The following is a 23094-nucleotide window of genomic DNA, read 5'->3' on the forward strand; positions in this document are numbered from 1 at the left end:
TCAAGAACTGATATTTCCAACTCAAATTTAAAACACACAGCTGGTAAGAAGTATTCTCTGGGAGTGACTGCGGGGGCCAACTGGCTGATCTTCAGAGCCCAGCATTGAACCCCCTGTGCCACTACTGCTTCCCTAAATTTCTGCTGCTAAAGTTCCACTTCCTTCAGCTTAGCCACTTAGATTGGTATTTAGGTGGCTGAATACGAGCCCACAAATTTTGCGGTTGTTTTGGTTTATGTTGGTTATTTTTTTCTTTTCAATAAAAGGGTCAAATATTAAATATTTTAGGCCTCGTGGGTCACACATTCTGTCACAACTACTCAATTCTGCATTGTAACAAGAAAGTAGCCACAAAGCATAAAGCAATGAGTGTGATTATTTTCCAATAAAGCTTTATTTATAAACCCTGAAATTTAAGCTACAGATGTTACCAAATATTTTGTTTATCGACCATATGAGACTTCGAAAGCCACACTTAGCTTGAGGGGAACACAGGCTGGATAGGGCCCTCATAGCTAGCTGTACACTGCACTAGCCAGAGCACTGACCTGACTTCCAGATTATCCTGATGATCTTGAAGCACGTAGTTGTTGGGTGCCGTCGAGTCCAAACCAACTTGTAACTGAGCCTCCAGGAGTTTTCTGAGGCAGTTAATCACACACAGGAGATAGTCCATCTTCCTCCCACAGAGCAGCTGGTGGAGTTGAACCATGTGCCTTTGGGATTGCTGTACAACTTCTTACCACTAGGCTATCAGGGCTCCCTGAAGGATGTAAAGAGGACTGCATTTCTTGAAGAGATCAATCACTTCAGTGAATTCTCCATTCCCAGAAACCAGATCTAGTGTTTAATGATCAGCTTATAAAATTCCCTGGCAACCTTCCCCCAACCCCATTCATCCTATTCCCACATGTACCCAACATATCCCTATATAAGGATGGTGTTCCTAGAAACAAGCTAAATGTCCATCATTTTAAAAAAATTAAACACATGGTTTGCACAACAACAAAAGCTCACTGCTGCCAGGTCAGAACCAACTCATAGCTGACCCTCCACCGGACTGCCAAGGCTTTAAATCAAATGGGCGGAGACTCACTGCCCATCTTTCCCCCTCTGAGCTGATGCTGGATTCGAAGCACCTGAGAGGTTTGGCCTTTGGGTTAACAGCACAACTCCCTATGAACCAGTATGCCATACAATGGACTACTACTTGACTGTAAAGAGAAATAAGTAATGCGTGTGACAACATGGATGAACATTCAAACATAATGCTGAGTGAAGTCAGTCAATCACATTAAGACAATTATTGTATGATCTCATAAAAATAGAAAGTTACAACTGGCCCATGTATAGAGACCACAGATTATGAGTGGTTAGTTACACATTGTTTAGTAAGCTTTAAGATTGTCTATAGTAATGGAAATGTGAGAAAAAGGAATTCATTCTCATAGTTGCCCATGACTGATGTAACTGATGTTAGGAAATTATCACTCAAGCACTCACTGCTGTGGAGTCAGAACCGAATCAAAGCTGACCCTCCATTGGATCTCCCAAGGCTATAAACCGCAGATTGCCAATCTTTCTTCTGCGCAGCTGCAGGTGAATTCAAACCAACACAGAGATGCGGTCTTCCGGTTAGCAGTACAACTCTCTTCAGACTACACCACCAGAGTGTAGTTTGTTGTTAAATTGACTGATGTTTTATTATATATTTACAATCTTTTAAAAAAAATGGTCTCTCTAGAGCAGAATAAAAACTTTCATCCAAACAGGATTCTCTCCCTAGACAACAAGAATAATTTTCAAAGCCTCTTTCCCTGCCCTTTAGTACCCCAGATCTATCTCCAAGTGCTTCCAGGTTGCAGTTTCTCTTGGACAACTCTTTTAAAAATAATACAAATGGGAAAATGCCAGAAAATTATTCTAATCACTGACAGTGTTTCCTTATTTGGTTCCAGAACCTGAGGATAAAAAAGTCCCCTCTTAATTATGCTGGGATCACTTCCTGAGTAATTATGACTCTGTCTCTCAACATTGGTATATATACAAAACTTTTTTCCCCTAAAGTAGCGAATGAACTGTCATCCATATATGCCTACTTATACAAAATGATCTATAATCCATTTCCTACATTTACAGTAGGGAAGCAAACAGGCATTTTTATGTACTTATTTAAGACCATGGGTGGTGCAAACGTTAGGCTAGCAGCTATTAACGAAAAGATTGCCAATTCAAACCCATCTCTAAAGATTTCTTTAAGGATTAATGACCCAATTTCAAAACGTTGGAGAGTAGTTTCACTCTGCAATTCACGAGGTCATCAAGGGTCAGAACTGATGCCTCATTTCTTCAACATATGTAGCAGGACTGCTCGTCTTCCCAACTTGATCATTCAATCTGCTCTCCTTGGGCTTTTCCTGGCTTCCATATTCTTTCCTAAATTTGCCATCCAGAATCATACAGTATTTAATGTGTTTAAACAAAATGCTACTTTATAAGTTGCATTCTAGAGCCTTTCCTGAGAAACCCCAGTGATTTTAAAGCGTTCTGACTACCAAGCCATGCTTGGTTTCAATAACAGGTTCGAGTCTCCTTTTGGGCTCTGCTAGTTTAGCGGTTAAGATGTGTGCTGCCAACGCAAAGGCAGGCAGTTCAAATCTACCAGCTGCTCCACTGGAGAAATATGGCCATCTTCTCCCCCGCAGTTTACAGCCTCTGAAACCCCGCTGGACGGTCAGCTGGACGGCTCCGACTTGAGGGTACATAACAAGAAGCCTCCTTTCACCATGTCAGAGTATAAAAGGGGCAAGAAGAGTAGAGGGAAGACAGAGTTTTCTCCTGGTGTAAATCTCTGCATTTCACTTACCATCGGACCATCTCAGGATACCACCCCTTACTAAAATACTAGAAAGAAAAATCAGACATTTACAATTCTTCAAGTCTAACCGTCCAGGGCCAGCTTTCGCTAGGGCTTTATCATATGATCCGGTAAACCAGGTCACGTGACGTTCGGCTCCTTCCATTACTGCTTGCAAAAGGGTTACCAAAAAAGCAAGGAACCTTCACACACCTGAGAGTCATGCCCCAGAAACACTGACCAAGAATATTTGACCTATACATATTCCTCCAGAATATTTTCGGTCGTTTCAGTAACTGTCTTCCCACGGCAAAGTCCCAGATGACTTTTCGGCGCCCAGCATTCTCCGCCCGCCGTTCCCCCCGAAACGGTGGTTGGATCAAGAGAACACGCCCCCTAACCTTCCTCCGGGCCCTCCTTCCTACACCTCCGGAGCCCCCAAGTCTAAATCGCTCTCCCTGTCGCACTCCAGACTATCTCTGACGGCCTTTCTACTAGGGCCTCATCAGGCCCACCCCCGACTCCGTTCTTCATGGCGTCGCTCCTGTGCTGTGGGCCCAAGCTGGCTGCCTGTGGCATCGTTCTCAGCGCCTGGGGAGTTATCATGTTGGTGAGGGGATTGCCCTTCGAGAACCGGAGACAGCCTGAGGGAGTCTGGGGCTAAGGAGGTTTGGAGACCACTGGACTTAGAAAGCAGGGGCAGACTGTACTAGCTGACTGTAGAGAAAGAGCCGGAACTGAGACTGAGAAATGGGGAACTAGCGGGGGAAGAGGAGCAGGCGTTCTGGAGGTTGGAAAGAGGGTTGAGCCAGGCCGGCAAATTTGAGAACCCCTCAATGTATGAGGAGATAGAGACCCCCGAGTGATGCTTGAGCTGAGTGGGAACTGAGGCCTTTTATCTTCCAGCTCCCTATCTACACCCCATTATATTCAGTAGGATATAATCACATGATAATGATTTTCCCTTCTCTTCCGCCCTGTCTCGTGGTGGTGACCCCTGAGGAGGAAGATAATCTCTGTTCCTAGGGAAGATGGAGCTGCTCACTGCTTCTGCGCTATCCCCAGCCACTCACTTCAATGTCACAGCCTTATCCCTGGTGGCTGAGTCTGAACCCAGCAACAGACATCCTTAATCTAGTTCATTCTGGTTATTCCCAGACCCAGGGTTTATGGCAACATCAGAAGGGGATGGGGCTGAGGTTCAGGTACCGGAGTTCAACAGCCAACTCATTTCTTTTTCTTCAGATAATGCTCGGAATCTTTTTCAATGTCCATTCTGCAGTCCTTATTGAGGACGTCCCCTTCACGGAGAAAGATTTTGAGTAAGTCAGTCTGGTGGGCAGTGGGAAGTGGCTGACCGGTTGTCAGAATTATGGGCAGGGGATGGAGGGGAGATGGGCACTTGGAGACCCAGAGATACTGGGAGCAGCCTCTTTATAACTGTATTCTTTTAATGTTAGTTAGGGGGAGAAAGGTGCAACAATGAATGAATGGAAATCCCCAGTCTCTGTAAATTTTCATTAAAATTAATAAAAAATGTAGTTAGGAACTGTCTTGGGAGTCTGATCTCAGAGGCACTCCTAAATCTACTAGGAAGACCCTCAACGAGATGGATAGTGACTTGTGGCAACGGACTGAAATGTGTCAGAGATGAGAATAGCACAGGCTAGGACAAGATTCAGGTTTGTTGTTCATGGGGTCTCTGAGTTGCACTCAACTCGATGGCACCTCACAACAATGTGGCTGCTCTAGGTACTTAATCCAACTTTTCAAGAGACTCTTCTGCAATACAAGTATTGTGAAGAATTAGTAATGCACGTGCAATAATTAATGCACTCAAAACGTTAGCTGGCACATAGTTAAAAGTTGATTGCTATTAATGTTTCTGACACTTCTCTGCCTAATCCCTACTCTCAGGAATGGCCCCCAGAATATATACAACCTATACGAGCAAGTGAGCTACAACTGTTTCATCGCCGCGGGCCTTTATCTCCTCCTCGGAGGCTTCTCTTTCTGCCAAATTCGGCTCAATAAGCGCAAGGAATACATGGTGCGCTAAGGCACAGTCCAGTTCCCTCCTCCACTATTTAAACACCCAGCCTATCAGGTGCCCGGACCCCCTGTTTCATCCTGTACCACAATAAAGAGAAACTGCTTCCTTCAGCTTTTCATCTGTTTTTGTGTAAAGAGCTGCAGGGGGGTCTAAGGCGGGAGCGCGGCCTCTAAGTGGGAGGGCAGCAGAACCCGGAAGTGAGGCGTGTCTTTCGCCTCTTCCCGGAGGCGCACAGGCCGCCTAAGTGGCTACGGCTGGTGAGGACGGCCAGGCCCAGGCCAATCATCGGCGGCGTGGGGCGGGACTTCCCCCTCAGGGGCCGGAGCGGTGCAGCCGAGGGGTTGTCCGTGGTCCCGGCTCGCGTGGCGGCGGCGGCGGCAACGTCTCCGTGAGGAGGCGCGCGGGGCCATGACGTCAGCGTCCACCAAGGTTCGGCCTCCCTCACGACAGCGCTCTCTGGCGGCCACGGGAGGGCGGCCCCCCCAACTTGGTTTCCGGCTTGTCCGCTCCGGGCGGGGTGGCGGGCGCTGAGCCTGGGGTGGGGCCAGGGGCTTCGGGCGGGCCCGCGAGGAGGGTGTGCGCCGGCCCCCCATAATGCTGCCCCGCCCCCAGGTCGGAGAGATCTTCTCGGCGGCCGGCGCCGCCTTCACGAAGCTCGGGGAGCTGACGATGCAGCTGCATCCCGTGGCCGACTCTTCGCCCGCGGGGTACGTGGACACCAAGGGAGGACGCGTGGACTCGATCACAGACCTGGACACTCTCCAGGCGGGTTCCCTTGGCACCGGGCACAGCCGACCAAAACCGAAGAAACTAAACCCACAGGCCGCCTTTGAGGCAGTTCTGACTCATAGTGACTTTATAGGACAGAGCTGAGGCTGGAGACCTTTAAGGGAGTAGACTGCCTCAGTTCCAGCCACTGACCTTTTAATTGGCAGCCCAATGCTTAATCGGCTGTCCTGTCAGAGCTTTGTGCAGAATAAACCAAAGCAAACCAGCCTCCATCCACTCCTGAGGCTGTAAATCCTTATGGGAGGAGACTGCCCGTCTTCCACAGAGCCACTGGTGCATTCGGATTGCATGCCCTTTCAGTTAGCAGACAGATAAATTACACACAGTACCCCTTTCTGTGTAGAAAGGATGTTCACAAATAATTATTGCATGGATGATGACAGATGAAAACACTGGGATTATATTGCGAGCAGCAGCACACCACAGACTTCCACCACCCCAAATTTCTCGGAAACTGACTGCTACAGACTTTGTGTTCGGGCATTGTGTTACCTACTATTGAAGTCGTTTCAGAGGGCTTTCACACAGCAGCAGGGTATTGCAGGAGACAGGTCCTCTAAGGTGGGCTTGGAGATAGGTGGTTGAGGATCTTCGGGGTTTCCCAAGATCTTAAGAGCTCTTTATAAAGGGCCTCACGATGGGAGGAACCCCAGAGAGGGGAAGGGGGTTTGGCTGGGGACTGCATAGCTGGGAACTGGCTCTACACCCCTCCTCCCTTTCGCTATTCCGCTTTTCCCTTCTGACAGTGCGAAGTGGACGGAGACGGAAATAGAGATGCTGAGGGCTGCTGTGAAGCGATTTGGGGACGATCTTAATCACATCAGCTGTGTCATCAAGGAACGGACAGTGTGAGGGAGGGTGGCTGGCAGACAACGGGGGGTGGGCCACTTTCTTTCCCCTGAACCCAGAGTTCCAGTCTGAGTACTTCCTCCCAGCTCAACACCCTTCCTACTTTGTTGTTAGTTTTGTTAGAATCCCTTTGAGGACTGAAAGAATACAAGAATTGTTCAGGAGGAAGTTCCTAAAATACTGTTAATCATGGCTTTCCAAGAACTTGATTTTAAGTCACCTGATTATGGAATTTGATCATAGGAGTTCTTTTGAGACAGTTACAGTTTCCAGAAATACTGTGATTCCAAGATAGCTGATCAAGAGCCCCCAATTCTCAATGTACCTGTAGATCACCAAGCCTTACCTGCTAGCCTTGCACACCCATACTTCTCTCCCAGTAGAGAATTGGGTGATGGACCTTTTCCAGTTCTCCATTCAGGGACTTGACTCCTCACACACCATCTGCCCTGAGTTCAGTGTCTTATTGGAAAATGAAAACCCTACCAAAAGCTGGGGCGCTGACCTAGGTCCATAGGAAGGGGCTCCCAGAAGTTTTTCAGAGTGGCCCATTATCCTCTCTTTTCTCCCCTTCTTCCCTCAAGCCTCTCTGATGACAGCTGCTTCTCTCTCCTCTTAGGGCTCAGATAAAGGCCACTGTGAAACGAAAAGTGTATGAAGACTCTGGCATTCCCCTTCCAGCCGAATCACCTAAGAAAGGGCCCAAGAAAGTGGCATCTGGTGTTCTGTCGCCTCCTCCAGCAGCCCCCCCACCTAGCAGCTCCATTGTCCCTGAGGCCGGAGGCCCCCCTGTAAAGAAGCAGAAAGCTGGTAAGGGCTGTGGAGTTGCTGCCTAGGGGTTCAATATCCCTGCTGAAGTTCAGTGAGAAAACCAGGCCTGAGTCAGAGGATATAAAGCTCTCTTCCTCTCCCCGTGGAGCTTCCCAGAGAGGGAGTTGGGGTGGGGTCGGGGACATGGCTCCTTGGGAAACGGGGGCCGCTAAGCGAAGCTAGAACCTAGCTTATGCCCCCTCCCAGATGTGACACTCAGTGCTCTGAACGACTCTGACGCCAACAGTGACCTAGTGGATATTGAAGGGCTGGGAGAAACTCCTCCAGCCAAGAAACTCAACTTCGACCAGGGTAGGAGTCCCCCTCCCCTCACACCAGCTGAAGGGGCAGGGGAGGACATGGTCACTGGTAGTGGGGTGGGTGTCCCTGGACTGAGACTTTGCAAAGGAAAGTGTCTTCTTCCACGGTACAGGGGATTGGGTCACTCAGGATTGGGGGTGAAGGGGCAGTGCTTTGGTGAAGTGGGAGTTTTCTTACAAGCCTGTTTGGGGTTTGCTCCATCTCTGCCCATTTTGCCTTTTGTTCCAGACAGCCTGACCTTGGATTCTGGACTTCTCATGACCTCTGCTGACCCTCCTCTACTCTCCCATTGAGACTTGCACCTCTGACCCCTCTTACTGTTCATCCTGCACCTGTATAGTTACCTGGGACTCTACTGAGGCCTACACAAGATCAAAGGACTGCTGGGGCTGGGAAGGTCCACCGTGCTGCCCCCCCTATGTAGGCATCTGTCTCTACCCCCTTTGACCTCCACTTAATGGACATTTTTTATACTGAAAATAAAGACTTTTCTCTCAACTTAATGAATGTCTTCTTCTTGGCATATAAGGGGCTGTTCCCGCTCCACTCTTTAGCCCTCAGGTCTCAGTCCCTCCTGGGACTGGCAGCACTTGCCACCCTGCCTGGAGCAGCACAGCCAATATTGGTAGACTCTTCCCGGTGCCAATATTTCTGTGCTGCTAGAGCCAGGGAAGCTGGGTGTGGGCAACAAAGAGTCCACTTCATACTTTGGAGGCAGAGCTTATTCCCAGGGTCTCTGGCACTCCTAGGGATTTTGGAGAGGCTATTTCCAGTTCTTTCACACCCCTTGCTCCCCCCACAAGGAATTTTGTTATAGTCCCCAGGTGTACTTTGTGTCCAGTCTCCAGGGTGGCCTCCCAGGCCCAGGCCACGGCGGTGCCTCCCCCACCCTCGCTCTAACACCACAGTGTGGTTTGGACGTGGCCACAATGCCGTACAAACCACAGTGTGCTGCTGAGGCGGGAGCAGGACTGGGTGGGTCCAAAGGGAAGGACGACGATAAGGCAGTGCTGTGGAGACTCCTTTCCCACCAGGACCACCACCCTCAGGGAGCTAGGGAAGACTTCAAAGGCAAACTTGGCCCAAGAAAGGTTGGGATAAACAAGGCAGGGAGAAGAGCTGAGTAGGCAACTAGAGGGTCCAGGGGTTCAGGGATGAGCTCACAATCTCAGACTGTAGCCACCTTCACTCCACAGAAACTCAACTCAGGGGACCCCTAAGGTGGGATCAGAAGTGGAGGAACAGGAGAGTGATTATTGGGGACCAACAGATTGCCTCTGACTCAGCTAGGGCTGCGACCCAAGCTTCCTGTGTCCATTCCTCCCCTCCTTGGGTCAGAACCCAAGAGAGAAGCAAGGAGGGATAGAGGGCCAAGGACGGCAGGGTTGGGAGTTGGCAGTCCAAGGTGGTGGGGCTGGAACATGATGGGGAGAGGGGGGCCGGAAGTCGCCCTGGGCCCTGGGCCTGCCACAAGATGGAGGCCAAAAGCAGGAAATGGAGGCTGAGGGAAAAGGGGAGCTGCAGGGCCCAGGAAGGGGGATCATCTGGACATGGGGGTCAGGTCTTCAACCCACTATACTGTCCTCACTTCCCACTGACCCCCAGAGCCCAGGCCCTGTCCCTGAAGCAGTGCCCCATCAGCCCATCCACCAGGCCCAGGCAGGCGGGCCCACCCCAGAGAGCCACGTTTAAGCTGAGACAAACATGCCTCTCCCCACCCCCAACCTGGGCCTTCCCTCAGTTTTCTCCTCCTGTCCAGGACTTGAATCTTTTAAAAGAACCCCCGAGAAGGCCAAATATAAAGACCAAAATCCCTCTGCAAATCAAAATAATACCCTCTAAGAGCCCAAATTCATCCTCCAACCTCCCATCCTACCCTCTACCAGCCCCCTCTGACACACCCCCCCAAAACTCTTAGCAATCAAAAAGTGCTAAGGTGGTGTGTGTTAGCAGTCTTTTTAGGCCCTGAAGAATGCCAGATCCTCCCCTTAAACCACTGTATGTCCTACACCAAATCTCGCCAAGGCCTCGTGCCCTTCACTGCACCATCTGAAGCCCCCCATTTGAGTAGCTGCCCCCTGCTCCCATCATCGGCAAAGCCTTTGTGGGGGTAAAACAAATCAAACACTCTATTAATGGCTGGGAGATTTTGGGGGCACTCTGGTCTCAGACTTTGGTTCTACCTGGTGAACTGCAGTTTAGGGGCACAAGAGAAAGTCTCTCCAATCATCCCCCAAGTCCCAAGTGTCACAAAGCCCAACCCCACCCCAGCACGCACCTCCAAACCTCCCCCCAACCGCCACGTCTCTCCTGAAAACAGGGGACACTGTCCTCCCCACTTACCTCAGCTACTCTCCCCTGAGATCCTGGTCCCCTATTTTTGAAGGGAGAAAAATTTGGGGTGCATCCCTCACATTTAGGGTGCAAGAGAAAGAAGCCACCCCAGTCGCATCGCTGGCCTCCTTCCTCTCGACTGGTTCAGGGAGTGGGGAGTGCCCTAGGGAGGGGGGGACCCCCACAAGAGAGTTCAGGAGGGGGTTTCTCCACTCCAAGTCAGAACTGGGGACACCCCCCCCAAAACCCGTCCCAGCCCATCCGTCTCCAACTCGGCGGGAGAGGCAGCTGCAATGCCCCAGTCAGATTCCCCCAACACTACATTCCTCACCCCATCTAGAGGGGTCCTGGAGCCCCCAAAAAATCTCCAAAAAATCTCGGATGTTGGGAAGACGGTCCTGGACTAGATCCCCAATTTTGGGGTCCTCAGATAGCCCCGTTTTTCCAGGAAAATTCCGCCTTTCGCCTGCCTCCCGCCAGCCCTGCTCTGTCCAGATGCCAATTTTGGAAGTCACTCCCTCCTTCCTCCTCCCCGTCTCTCCAGGCACCCCCCACCACCACCCCCCACCCCCGCTCGGGGGCTAGGGTCCAGGACACCTGGCTTCCAGATCGGGGGGGGGGGGGTGTACTCCCCGAAGGATTAGGGGTCTGGAGGTCAAGCTTATTGCCCCTGTCTTAAGAAAGCAGGAAAGCTCGATCCTCCCTACCCCTCCCCCCTGGCTGGTCTCGGTGGTGGTTTAGGAAAGCCTGGAGGATTGGAATCTGCCATTGCTGTTGCACAGGCAGTTTTTTTTTCCTTGGGTTGGGGGGGTGGGCGGTGGGAGGGAAAGAGGGGAGGAGAGCCGAAAAAAGAAGGGACCCAGGCGTGCAGAGCTGGCCTGAGTTACCCTCTAGCCCCTCTGTGCCGCTGGGAACCCCTCCCCCCATCTCACCCACTCTCCGGTCCTCTATCTGCTTTCTCTTTGGGGCTCTTATCCTAGAAATCAGGGCTCATGAATCACCTCCTTGTACCCCACCACTGCCCCTCTTTGTCACAGTTCCAGTAGCACTGTTCCAGTCGAGGGTGTCCACTTAACCACAAGATAATCTCATTTTCCCCACCTTCCCCTAAACTGAACTGTGCTCCCTTAAGAAGCTGGGGTTCAAACTGAAACCACCTTTTTCTCTCTGAGACTTAACCAAGACAAAAATAAGATGAGACAGCATTCCTCTTCTAAACTTATCCCTTCAAATCCTGGTTCTAACTCCCATCTCCAAATCGGGCTTATTTGGGGGTTCATTAAAGAAAGAGGATTCTAGAACCTGGAGCAAGCAAGACCTATAAACAAAGGATACCACGAGCATAGCATAGTGGCCCAAAGAAGGTGAGCTCCAAAGAAATCTCACCTTAGGTTCCATTCTTCTAGCATACCCACCTTCATCTAATATACTCAAAGAGCAACAAAACACCCCCCAGACAGTGGTATCACAAAACTTTTCTCTCCCACCTTGGGGGATCTTGCCCTGTTTCTCCCCTTGAAAGAGGCTTCTTGGTGATCTATGCACATATTAGCAAGTACTTCCTCTCAGGAAGTTTTCAACATTTTTCAACTATAAAGTTTTAATCCCCCCAAGAATACGACACCCCTCCAATCACAATAAACTTTCAGATTTGCTCCTAGGTTCTTATTATGTTCTACCTCAAGCTAATTTTTAAAAATACTAAATGTTCCTAAGTCTAACAATTTAATCTGGGCCTTGAAACTGATATTATACCCTCAAAGCAGCTATGCCCCAAAACCAGCATGACTTCCCTACATGAAATCAGGTTAAGAGCCTCTCTCTCTCTATATATATATATACACCAGTATATATCAGTAACTGAATTCCCAAGATAAAGCGATCATCTGCTTCCTAAAGTACAATCAGTAGACTCCTGGTATTCTTTATGACCGAGATGGTACAGGTATTAAAAATCCAGAACTAATCTAGCTTGAAGATAAACCCTGTACCTCAAACTTATTATAAGCCCTCAAATATAAATGTAGCCAAGGTGTTCATTAATAATCAACCCAATTAAACACCCTATAATGTGTAGGCACCCCACAACTGACCAGATAACAGAATGTCAATTCAATCTTGACATGACAGGAAGCACCAGTCTGTAAACCCTATCCCTAAACTTCACACAGACTTCTCAAGGCAACTTGCACACACCAAAGTCATCTTGAGTGTTTAGTGGTCCCAGACTCTCCTTTTCTCAGTTCTTCTTGCATGCACTCCAAATTGAGACACTCTTAAATCTAAAAGGACGCAGGGTGGTCAGGCCTAGACATATAGCTCCATGGACAGTGATCAGGGGTACCTGGTCAACTGTAGGCTCTTCTTGAGTCCAAATCCAAGGTGCTCCAAGCTTTGCAGCTGCCCTTAGCTCTGGCTGCCCTTTCCCTAAAGAATACTGGTTCCTCCAAGTCTACTAAAACAAAATATGAAGATGGTGTCCACGCCTGTCTACCAAATAGGGTTAGCAAGCCCCTCCTGCTACCCATCTTTGCGAGGCTTCCATATTTTCCCTCTGTTTACCCCACCTAACTGATAGCCCAGTGGTAAGTAGCTGTGCTGCCAATCTGAAGGCAAGCGGTCCAAACCTGCCAGCTGCTCCTCGGAAGAAACACGGGAAATCTCCTCCTTCCGTATGATTTAATGGATCAGTTCTGACTCAGCAAGAACTGTCATAAAAAGGTGCCCCCTGAAGTCTTCTGGACCTCTGGTGGTGTAGTGGTAAGAAGTTGCACTGCAATCCTGAAGGTAGACTGTTCGAATCCACCAGCTGTTCAGCGAGAAAAAGAAGGGCAATGTCCTCCCATGGGATTAACTAAAACTCGCTGGAGGGCCAGGTATGGGTTGGTTTCAATTTGAAGGTACATAACAACAATAACAACGACCTCTGGATGAAAGTCTCTATCTATGTCTCGATTACAAAAGAAAATCCCCCTCCATGACCCACCCATTGCCTTTGCTCCCCAAACCTTCGTTTTTTCACCTTTCACCTGAAGTAAGACTCTAGGTTCCCAGACCCCGGGAGGAGGGAAAGTAGGGAACTCCCCAAAGGGGCAGAGGTCAGGAGGTCAAACTCATTGTTCCCGCCCTAGGGAAGCAGGAAAATCAGATTCACCTTTTCCTTTCCCCAGGTAGGAAGGGGGAAAGTCCCCCCTGAAACACCTCCCCCCTTCCCCTCTGCCCAACGTACTTCCCTCCTAGAAGGCGGAAGGGGTAAAACACCATAGCTCCAAGTGGAAGAGCCCTAGGGTTGGAGCGCCCATACCCAGCAGCAGCGCGCCTGACAGCGAACCACCAGCTGGCGGCGCCGCTCGGCCACGGCCAGGCTTGTGCTCGTCCGCCCCCTCGTGGAAGGAGCCGGCCATTGCAGAGCTCTGTGGCCTTGCCGCGCTGGACCCCGGCGTCCCGCCAGCCCCAAAGCGTGGCCGACGGGCGGGTGCGTGGGTCCTTAGGGAACTGGGATTGGAGGAGGGCGGCTCTGCTTTGAGTATGCCTCTCTGGATCCCTAAAAGGATTAATAAGAGAATCAGGAGCGAGAGGCCGGACGCCTAGATCTCGAGCGTCTCTCAGCCCCCACTTGGGCTTTCCCCACCTCCTCGAGGGGAAGCAGCTGGCTCCGGTCGCAGGACAATGGAAGGAAACCAACTAGAAATCATATCCGCCAACTCCCTACCTCGCCCAGTTAGCGTCCCCCTTTTGTAGATCCTTTAGAGCTTGCCATTCACAGCACAAGTTCTCACTAAGACCCCACAGGAGCTCCCTGTCCTCTAACCTGGTACCTCTTTGGAAAGCTTCGCCTTTGCCCTTTAGCACCACGCACTGGGCTGAGTTTTGTTGTATTCACTTTCTTCTGCAACGATCTCCTAGTATCTTCTCCTAAAGCCACCAGAGCAAGTCTTTCTGTCTTGGGCCCTCCAACGACCCAGGTCACCCATATTTCCAGCCTCGATGTCCCCAGCCTCCTCCTCAATTCCAGCATCCTATTCCTCAGTTCCACTCTCTGTGGCCCAAGACCCCCTGCTTTTCAGGAACGACCACCTCGGGTTTCCGAGGTCCCGCCCTAAGCCGGAGACCCCGCCCGGGATTTGCCATCTGCAGAGTAAGGGAGGAAGGAAGGATACAAATCCAGGCGGTCACCCCACCTCCACCCCCCGCCCCCAACATCCCGGCCAGATAAAGGCGCCAGGGCCAAGAGGGAAACAGGAGACCCCGCCCCCTTGAGAAGAGAAGCCGCAGCCCCTGCAGGACAGGGGTAAGAACATGAAACCAAGTGGGTCTAGGCTTCTGGGTCCCCTAGGAGAGGCTGAAATTTGTTGATGGTTGGAAAACGGAGTCCCAAGAATTGTGTTAAAGTAGGGATGGGGGACCCGATAGGAGAAACAATATTGGGTGATTCGGGGAAAGAAGTTAGAGGTGTGGACTACTGGACGACTGAGCTGGTGGGACATCTAAAACTCGGGTGCGCAGTGAAATAGAGGAGTGGAGGGGGCAGTGCTAGTGGGATACTAGAAACCAAACTGGGGCGCTGCGTGCCGGGTTCCCATGCTCTCCATTGACGCCATGGTGTGGGGACCTTCAATGTACCCCGGGTGCTGCGCTATCTAGAGGAGGGTTGGGAAGCAATGGAGTGTATGAGGCAGAATGAACAAGATTAATTAAGTGTCGGGACCAAGGCTGGGGCTCTGGGTACCCGTTAGAAGGAGAAGGCAAGCAGAGGACAGGAAGGCGTCTAGTCTTCCGAACTGGGACTGTCAAGAGCCCTGAGCCCTATCGGTGGCACCCGCAGGCCGGCGTCGCTATGGGATCCACCGCGGGCCCGGACGGAGCCCTGGGCTACGTCCGCGAGTTCACGCGCCACTCCTCCGACGTACTCGGCAATTTAAACGAGCTGCGCCTGCGCGGGATACTCACTGATGTCACGCTGCTGGTTGGCGGGCAACCCCTCCGAGCACACAAGGCGGTTCTCATCGCCTGCAGGTTTCAGGGAGGGGGTTTCCTGGGCCCGACGCGTCTAGATGGGAAAGGAGCGGGACCCTATGTGGGCGGGGCAGGAGGCAGGGCTTCCGGGAAATGGGGCGGGGCTTCTAGGGGTGTGGCTTTCAACAGTGGAGGGAGTCTTGAGTCCCCCCTCATCCCCTAACAATATTCATCTGCACTTTCTCTAGTGGCTTCTTCTATTCCATTTTCCGGGGCCGTGCCGGAGTAGGGGTGGACGTGCTCTCCCTGCCTGGAGGCCCTGAAGCTGGAGGCTTTGCACCCCTTCTGGACTTCATGTACACTTCACGCCTGCGCCTCTCTCCTGCCACTGCCCCCTCTGTCCTCGCAGCTGCCACCTACCTGCAGATGGAACATGTGGTTCAGGCATGCCACCGCTTCATCCAGGCCAGGTAAGGGAGCCCCAGCGCAGGGCTCAATGTGAGCGAAGTGATATGTCCCAAGTGTCAAGGGCAAGGTTAGTCAATGCACTAATGTCCATCATGCTTTCCCCAGTTATGAACCTCTGAGCATCTCCCTGCGTCCGCTGGAGGCAGAACCCCCCACACCTCCAACAGCCCCTCCACCAGGCAGTCCCAGGCGCTCTGAAGGACACCCAGATCCACCTACTGAATCTCGCAGCTGCAGTCAAGCCCCTCCCAGTCCATCCAGCCCAGACCCCAAGGCCTGCAACTGGAAAAAGTACAAGTTCATCGTGCTAAACTCTCAAGCAGGAAGCCTCGCAGGAGAGAGGAGTTCTGGTCAACCTTGCACCCAAACCAGGCTCCCCAATGGCGATGAGGCCTCCAGCAGCAGTAGCAGTAGCAGCAGCAGCAGCAGCAGCGAAGAAGGACCTATTCCTGGTCCTCAAAGCAGGTACAGAATCTGGACCAGAGAATCTATTTACAGTGGTTGGCCTCGACTAGGAGTTCTGTGTGATCAGGAAGCAGGGAGACGGTGGAGGACTGGGATAGGGGGTCAGATATACTAGGCCACATTGTCACCCATGGTTAACACACTCAACTGAAATGTTGGAGGTTCAAGTACACCCAAAAGCACCTCCAGAGAAAGGTCTGGAAAGCTACATCCAGTCAGCCACTGAAAACCCTATGGGAGCATAGTTGTATCCAAGAGACTGCTATGAGGCCAAAATCAACACAGGAACAACTGGTAACCTACCTAAGGGAGTGAGACCAGCCATGTTCAGTGGGTTAGGAACATTAACTCATCGGTTAATATTATACCTATTCCAGCAGGTAGGCATTTGATTCTCAGTTTCTGGGGAGAACCTCCCTCCATAGAACTTTGCATAACCCTTCTCTCTTGGCCTTGCCATCTGCTAGGCCCTCTCCCCTTGCAGCTGCCACACGGTTCAAATCCGAGACTCCATCCAGTACCCCTCATCTCCTCACGCCCAGGGCCCAGGAGACCACCAGATCACCTGCTGAGCGGGCTCGTCCATCACCAGGTGAGAGCCTTTCATTCCTGGCCTGACTGCTACAGGTCACTTTGGGCCAAAATGCCTCTAGAAAGGCCTGTTATGAAGGCCTAGATTTTACTGCAAATTAGAACCACCTGGGAATCTTTAAAAAGCCCTACTACTCAGACCCCATCATATAAATCAGAATGTCAAACATTAATATTACTCAAGATCCTAGGTAATTCCAGTGAGCAGCAAAGCTTCAGAACTTCTAGCTTAACTCATGCCCAGGGCGTGGCTAGTCCTCCCTAGCAGGCCGGCATCCAGAGTGGTTCAAAAGAGACTGGTCCTCCACTGACTGACCAGCACCACTGCAGGAGAGATTAGCAAGGTACTCTGAAGTCAGTCGGAGAGCTTTGGTGGCCTAGTGCTAAGAAGCTGCGTTACAGTCCCAAAGGCATGCAGTTCAAGTCCACCAGCTGCTCCACGGGAGAAGGATGGGCAATCTTCTGTGCAACTAGTTGCCTCTGAAAACCCGCTGGAGGATCAGCTATGGATCAGTTCCAACACAATGGCACCCAACAACTGAAGTTAGGTGGGGAGTCAGATCTTGGCTCACCCTCTTAGTTTGGTACCAAGGAAGTCTTCATATAAATACTGTCATCACCCACTTCTCTACCCAGGAAGTGATTTTTTCAGCTGCCAGAACTGTGAGGCTATGACTGGGTGCTCCTCGGGGCTGGACCCCTTGACTTCTGGAGAGGAGGACAAACCCTACAAGTGTCAGCTCTGCCACTCGGCCTTCCGTTATAAAGGCAATCTTTCCAGTCACCGCACCGTGCATACAGGTAGCACTGAGCAGGGCCGGCAGGGATCCTTGACCTTTCTGGCCATAAGTGACCCAGCGCACAGTGTCCCTGACCTCCCTTCCTTCCTACTCCCAGGAGAGAAGCCTTACCACTGTTCCATCTGCGGAGCTCGCTTTAACCGGCCAGCAAACTTGAAGACACACAGCCGTATCCACTCAGGAGAGAAGCCCTATAAGTGTGAGACGTGTGGCTCAAGATTTGTTCAGGTATGGAGCCAGCGAGGGAGTGAGTTCAAAGGCAAACATTTGAGGAAGGGAGGGCGGGCCATCTCTCTCCCAGAAACACCACCTGAGGTCTCTTCTCCTTCCAGGTAGCTCATCTGCGCGCACACGTGCTGATCCACACTGGGGAGAAACCTTACCCTTGTCCCACCTGCGGGACTCGCTTCCGTCACCTCCAGACCCTCAAGAGCCATGTTCGCATCCACACCGGAGAGAAGCCTTACCACGTGGGTAGCTGACCCAACCTGGCCCAAAGTTTAAGAATGGCCTTCCCTTAGGCCAGGCGCAGGTACAAGGCTTGCAGTACGCAGGTCTGTTGGAAGCAGGCAGTGCTCTGAGGAGTCTTGGTTAAGTGGGGGCCAGGAGAGTGAGGAAAGACATGTCTAAGTTATCTCCTGGATGCAGCAAGTGGTGCTTTCCCCTAGATGAGCTAAACAAACAAAACTGCATCCAGTTCCCACGGAGTGTATTCCAGCAGAGAACTGTGTGTTAAGGGATTTTCAAGGCTATAACCTTCTGGAAGTACATTAATAGGTTTTTCTTTCAAAATGCCTCTGGATAAGTTTAAACCAGCAGCTTTCAGGGGGTAGTCAAATGCTTAATTGTGCCATCCAGTGACTCCCGGGGAGGAGTGGGCAATAACCAGTAGGAAAACTTTTTCTAGAAAAGGTGGGATCTGGTGAGTTCTGGTGGTCTGGTTCAAATCCACCAGGTTCTCTGCTGGAGAAGGAGGGACAATCTCCTCCTGTACCAGTCAGATCTGATTTGACAGTACACAAACATAAATAATAAAATTTTTTAAAAAAAGAAAGAAAAGGTGGGATCTGTCTCCTGTGCCACCTCTAGGAAGCCAGAGTAAAATTTCTTATGTGACTGAGAGTGGGACATATTCCCTTCGACCAAGAACTAAAAGGTGGTTGGGGGGGGGCGGGGAGAGGGGAACCTGACCTTGTGTTCTCTCACAGTGTGACCCCTGCGGCCTACATTTCCGGCACAAAAGTCAACTGCGGCTGCATCTTCGCCAAAAGCATGGAGCTGCCACCAACACCAAAGTGCACTACCACATCCTGGGGGGGCCCTAGCTGAGGTGGGCCCCAGACCCACTTCGCCTCCAGGGAGTCAGGATGCTGCAGGCTCAGGCCTGGCTTCCTCCAGGACACATTTGGGCAGGGGAGTATACAGGGCCCCAGAAACTACCACCAACTTGATTTCTCATTGGGAAGAGCTGGGGTGGCAGGTCCCAGCAAGATCTGCTTCTGTTTTGCTGGCCAAAACCTCTTTCCTGCACCTGAGGTGAGGGCAAGATAAAGGAGGCCTGGTTGCCTTAAGGGGAACAGCCCTTAAGGGGTACCCCATCTCATTCAGTTTGTCTGTAAATATAATTTATTGAGGCCTCTGGGAGGCACCAAGGCCATCATTCTATTGCATTTTTTCCTTCCCTCCTCCACAAGTGTGATTAAAGTGACCCAAAACACGGAGTGTGAGATCATAGCTCTGCTGGCAGAGATTGGCATTTAGCTCTCTCCTTTGGCTGGTGTATTTCATGTTGTTATTGCTATAACTTTTACCTTTAGAATTCTTCTTTCCCTTGTATATGCCCATTGGTTTGTTTATAATGGAGAAAGGGGTTCCCCATGTTCTGTCCCTTCGTTTCTAGGTCTAGAACCTTTTATTTGCTCTAGGGCAGGTCTAGCACTAGGTAGTATTGTAGAATTAGATCGGGAGCTCTCTCTTTGGTGTTGACTATGGTAGGTAAGTTCTCTATCAGACTAAAATTGGACCTAGGCTTTTTCCTATTCTTCAAGAGTGACAAGAACCTTTATGGTGAACCTGAGGCAACGGGTGTGGAAAATGGTGATCTTTCCTGCAAGGCGATCCAGAGCCTAAACTGTCCCCATAATCTGGTCATCTGGGTCTGGTTTAACTATGGTTCTATGTACAAGTCTACCATGGTAGAGATGACCCAGGAGCTTGAGTGCAGAATCTTCCCATGGGGGCCTGTTCCTGGCACCAGGTTGATCTTCCATGGGAGAGAAGTCTGGAATTCTTTGTCAGAGGTGATGTGACTTATTCTGCTAAGAATGTTACAATCTCAGAGAGGACACCTTACCTTTACAAAATCTGAGACATGAACTGAAGGGGCATCTGGATTTTCCATGTTCAATAGGCTTCTCTCTGAGATGGGCCCTGTCTTCTTTGAACAATTTTTTTTTCTATTTCCAAATACCCAAATTCCAAAAGCTTCTCTTTTGACTTTAGAAATCATAAGTGCTTGGTAACTTTCTTACCTTAGAAAAGTTTCATCTGTGACCCAGTCTTTCGGTCACTATATTCTTATATGGAGCCAGCGAATGCACTAGAACTTTCCAGAAGAAAGAGAAAGGGGCTGAGTTCCATTCTGAGGCTGCTGTCAATTGTAGTTGATATTATTGATGGAATTCAAGGTTTAAAGGTTTCTTGTGATTGGCTGACCGATAGACTATTCTAGTAATAGATATTCTAGTAGGATAGAGAAGCTGGTTGAGGGGAGCAGTTTCTGGGGTAGGCCAAGCAGGTAGAAGGTTGGGAGTTAAGAGTTGCCTCTTGGCTGGAATATTGTGAACAGGAGATAATACTTACAGGTTTATAGTCTTGGACCTCATTACCCTGGGGCTTATTTGGTTATGGGGCATGGGGTTGAATTTGTGGGGCAGAACTTCCTCAAGATAGTGGGTGTCACGTGGAGCTGGGTAAAAAAGAGACTTCTCTAATTCTTCATTGCAGCATTGGAAGAGGGGAGGAAGCAGAGTTGTGAGAAGCAGCTATGGGTTTTATTTAGCAAATTCGAAGGGAGATGGGAGTGGGTAAAGAGTGCCTGGGAGATGAAGGATTTGTCAGCTCAGATTCTTGGAATAAAGAAGCTTCTCAATATTGCCTGGTGTGTCCTGGATTCTTCTTTATGAAAAAGCTGGGGAAGAGTTCCCCCCCCCCCCGCCCCAATACTGCTTTGGATTCTGTGCCCATTTTACCATCCCATCCCACCAGACATTTTAAATGGCACTTGCATCCCCTTCCCCACCCTGGCCTTCCGGCTTATTGTGTAGGGACTTGTGATTTCATGAAGTTTGTCCGGATCCACCTGCATCCTGCTTCTCTGAAGTCACTTCCTGCCTGAAGTGTGGAGGCATCAGGGAGAAAGCTGGAACCACCTCACACTCCCTACCCCACAATATGTAGAAGCTGGGGGATGAGTCTGGGCTGGGAATCTTAATGGGACCCTACCTTCAAGGAATAGGATTGTTGTTGTATACTGTAGAGTTGGAACTGACCCAAAGCTGCCCCTCCAGTGGGTTTTCCAAGGCAGTAAATCACATGGGAGGAGAGTGGCCATCTTCTCCAACAGAGCAGCTGCTGGATTCACACCTTTGGGTTGGCCGTGCAAGTCCTTACCACTAAACTGCTAGTGCTGGAAATGGATAGGATTTGGGTCCCATGATGTTAACAAGGATTTGAGGGGCCAGTGAGAAGGCTATGTAGTTAGGAGACAACGTGACAATTCTACTCTCTATAGCAATGGTATCCTAGTATATGTCCAGTGCATGCTCCTCTCCTACCTTTTCCCTTATCCTGTATGTATTCTGGGATCCACAGATCTATTCTGACCTAAAGCAGAAAGTTGGCCACTAATTCCAATCAGTTACCTTCTTTTGAACCTTCAAATCCTTATCTGTGGTGTAAGTCATGGTCTCTGAAGTCCCTTCTAAAGTTAACACTTGAGGTTGTATTTCTCAATCTTTTAAAATCCATTACTTACTTTTTTTTAAAGCAGAAAGAACAAAACCAAGACCTGTCTTCCTTCACGCATACCACAGTTAACCCCTGTTGATAATTAGATAGAAAACAAACAACAAACCAGCTAATAATAATCTGTAAATTACCTACATGCCATTTCCTACACAAAGCATTTTAAAGCATAATTTTCTAATTCAGCTGCTCTCTTTCAACAATCCTCAAAAATAGGTACTACCATTTCCAATTAAAGGCACAGCTGCCCCATGGGAGAAAGACAGGCAATCAACTCCTGTGCAGTACTGCCTCTGAAAATGTGCTGGAGGGTTAGTGATTTACTGCTCTGAAAATCGGTGGAGGGTCAGCTATGAGTCTGTTCTGACTTGATGGCATATAACAACAGTTCTCAATTAGGGAGCTCTGGTGGCCCAGGGGCTAAGAATCCACTAACTGCTCCCTGGGAGAAAGATGGAAATCTCCTTACTTGCAATTTACAATCTCTGAAAACTCACCGGAGGGTCTGCTATGTCTAAATTCTGACTCAACAGTAAATAACAACAGCACTCACAATCAACAGATGTGGAAAACAAGTCTGATCTTACAAAGTGTAAGCTCTTGGGCGCTCTGTTATGCCTTTTCTGGCATTTTTTTGCATATTCACCATGAGCCAGATTTGATTCACACACAAAAATACAATTATTTTTTTTCCATATAAAATTATAAGGGTCAGAATGCTTTTTAAAGAACTACACAACTTCCTTTCTCCTTTTTGTTATGCTTTTCTCCCCATTGGTCATAATATGAACCCTTGGAGCCTGGATTATAATCAAGGGCTGCAGGTCTGACTGCTCCAGAGGCCAGTGATAGGTTTTCTCTATAGTTTTTGAACAGTGTGTGTGTGTTTTGGTTAGGAAGGGGCTGTTACTAGAAGGCAGCGGAAACCCAGTGAGGAAAGGGGTAGGAGGTGTTGATGGGGCTCTCGGTGAACTCTCAGCCGCCCTTCCTCTCAGCTATTTTTGGTCTCTGAGACTTGTAGGTTTCCGGTCCGTGGGAACAAAATTGAGAGTTCTCCCCAGGAGTCCATTAGCCCCTTTCCCTTCTTCCTGCCCTCCTCCTCTAGGTGATCCAAGGATCCAGGGGTCTAAATTTTAAGAGCTGAGTTAGTAGGCTCTGGAGCTCTGCCTGGAACGTCGTTTGCGTCTCATCCCTCCCCCACCTTCACCCCCAAGGACATGCGATTTCCTAGGTCCCTCATTTAAAAACTTGAGCGCTTTTCATTCCTGACACCAGCTTACCCATTATGTACCCTTACCCTCTCGCCATTGATTTTTTACACGCGGATCTTGGTACCGAAATCTGAACGATTTTGCCCGCAAGATTAAAGCCAGAAGCAAAAACTGCTACCTAGTCTTCTGTGTCCCTAGCTAGTCGCTTCCTAGACCATCTCCCCACCCCTCCCAGGACCCAATCACCGTTTACGCATGCGCCCTGTACACCGCCTCTAGGCTGGAGGGAGGCCCTAAACCCCGCCCTCCCTTGCTGGCCGCGCCCTTTGCTCAGAAGTCCGGCGTTTTCATTGGCCAGCTATGGACCAGGATGTAGGCCTCAATGGGCCAGGTGCTAACAACTCCAATGATTCAATGGACAATCCAAAGGATGAGTGATGCGCCCAAGGGGTGTAGCCCAAACCCAATCCTGCCCTTCACCTCACAGACTAAGCCTTGGCCCCGCCCCCACCTGCCGGGCTCGGGCCTCTTGGGTCCCAGCAGCGGAGCCACGCCCTCGGGGCC

General features: G+C 50.1%; 3 protein-coding genes across 3 annotated transcripts; all 3 read left to right on the plus strand.

Annotated features, from left to right (window-relative positions):
- Nucleotides 1–3372: 3372 nt before the first annotated feature.
- On the plus strand, nt 3373–4949 carry RNASEK (ribonuclease, RNase K). Its single transcript, XM_006899084.1, has 3 exons — nt 3373–3467; nt 4103–4179; nt 4775–4949. Exons 1-3 carry the CDS (start codon nt 3390–3392, stop codon nt 4914–4916), a joined length of 297 nt encoding a protein of 98 aa, XP_006899146.1. The 5' UTR covers nt 3373–3389; the 3' UTR covers nt 4917–4949.
- Nucleotides 4950–5318: 369 nt separating this feature from the next.
- LOC102847815 (chromosome unknown open reading frame, human C17orf49) lies at nt 5319–7972 on the plus strand. Its single transcript, XM_006899164.1, has 6 exons — nt 5319–5339; nt 5523–5617; nt 6446–6547; nt 7168–7358; nt 7566–7670; nt 7908–7972. The coding sequence occupies exons 1-6, from the start codon at nt 5319–5321 to the stop codon at nt 7970–7972; spliced, it is 579 nt and encodes a 192-aa protein (XP_006899226.1).
- Nucleotides 7973–14850: 6878 nt separating this feature from the next.
- On the plus strand, nt 14851–18618 carry BCL6B (B-cell CLL/lymphoma 6, member B). The gene is made up of 8 exons (XM_006899085.1): nt 14851–15029; nt 15218–15439; nt 15543–15902; nt 16370–16494; nt 17130–17294; nt 17391–17521; nt 17626–17763; nt 18502–18618. Exons 1-8 carry the CDS (start codon nt 14851–14853, stop codon nt 18616–18618), a joined length of 1437 nt encoding a protein of 478 aa, XP_006899147.1.
- The last annotated feature ends 4476 nt before the right edge of the window (nt 18619–23094 follow it).

Source organism: Elephantulus edwardii, unplaced genomic scaffold, assembly GCF_000299155.1.
Source record: "Elephantulus edwardii isolate Elephantulus edwardi_28Jun2011 unplaced genomic scaffold, EleEdw1.0 scaffold00246, whole genome shotgun sequence".
NCBI lineage: Eukaryota > Metazoa > Chordata > Mammalia > Macroscelidea > Macroscelididae > Elephantulus > Elephantulus edwardii.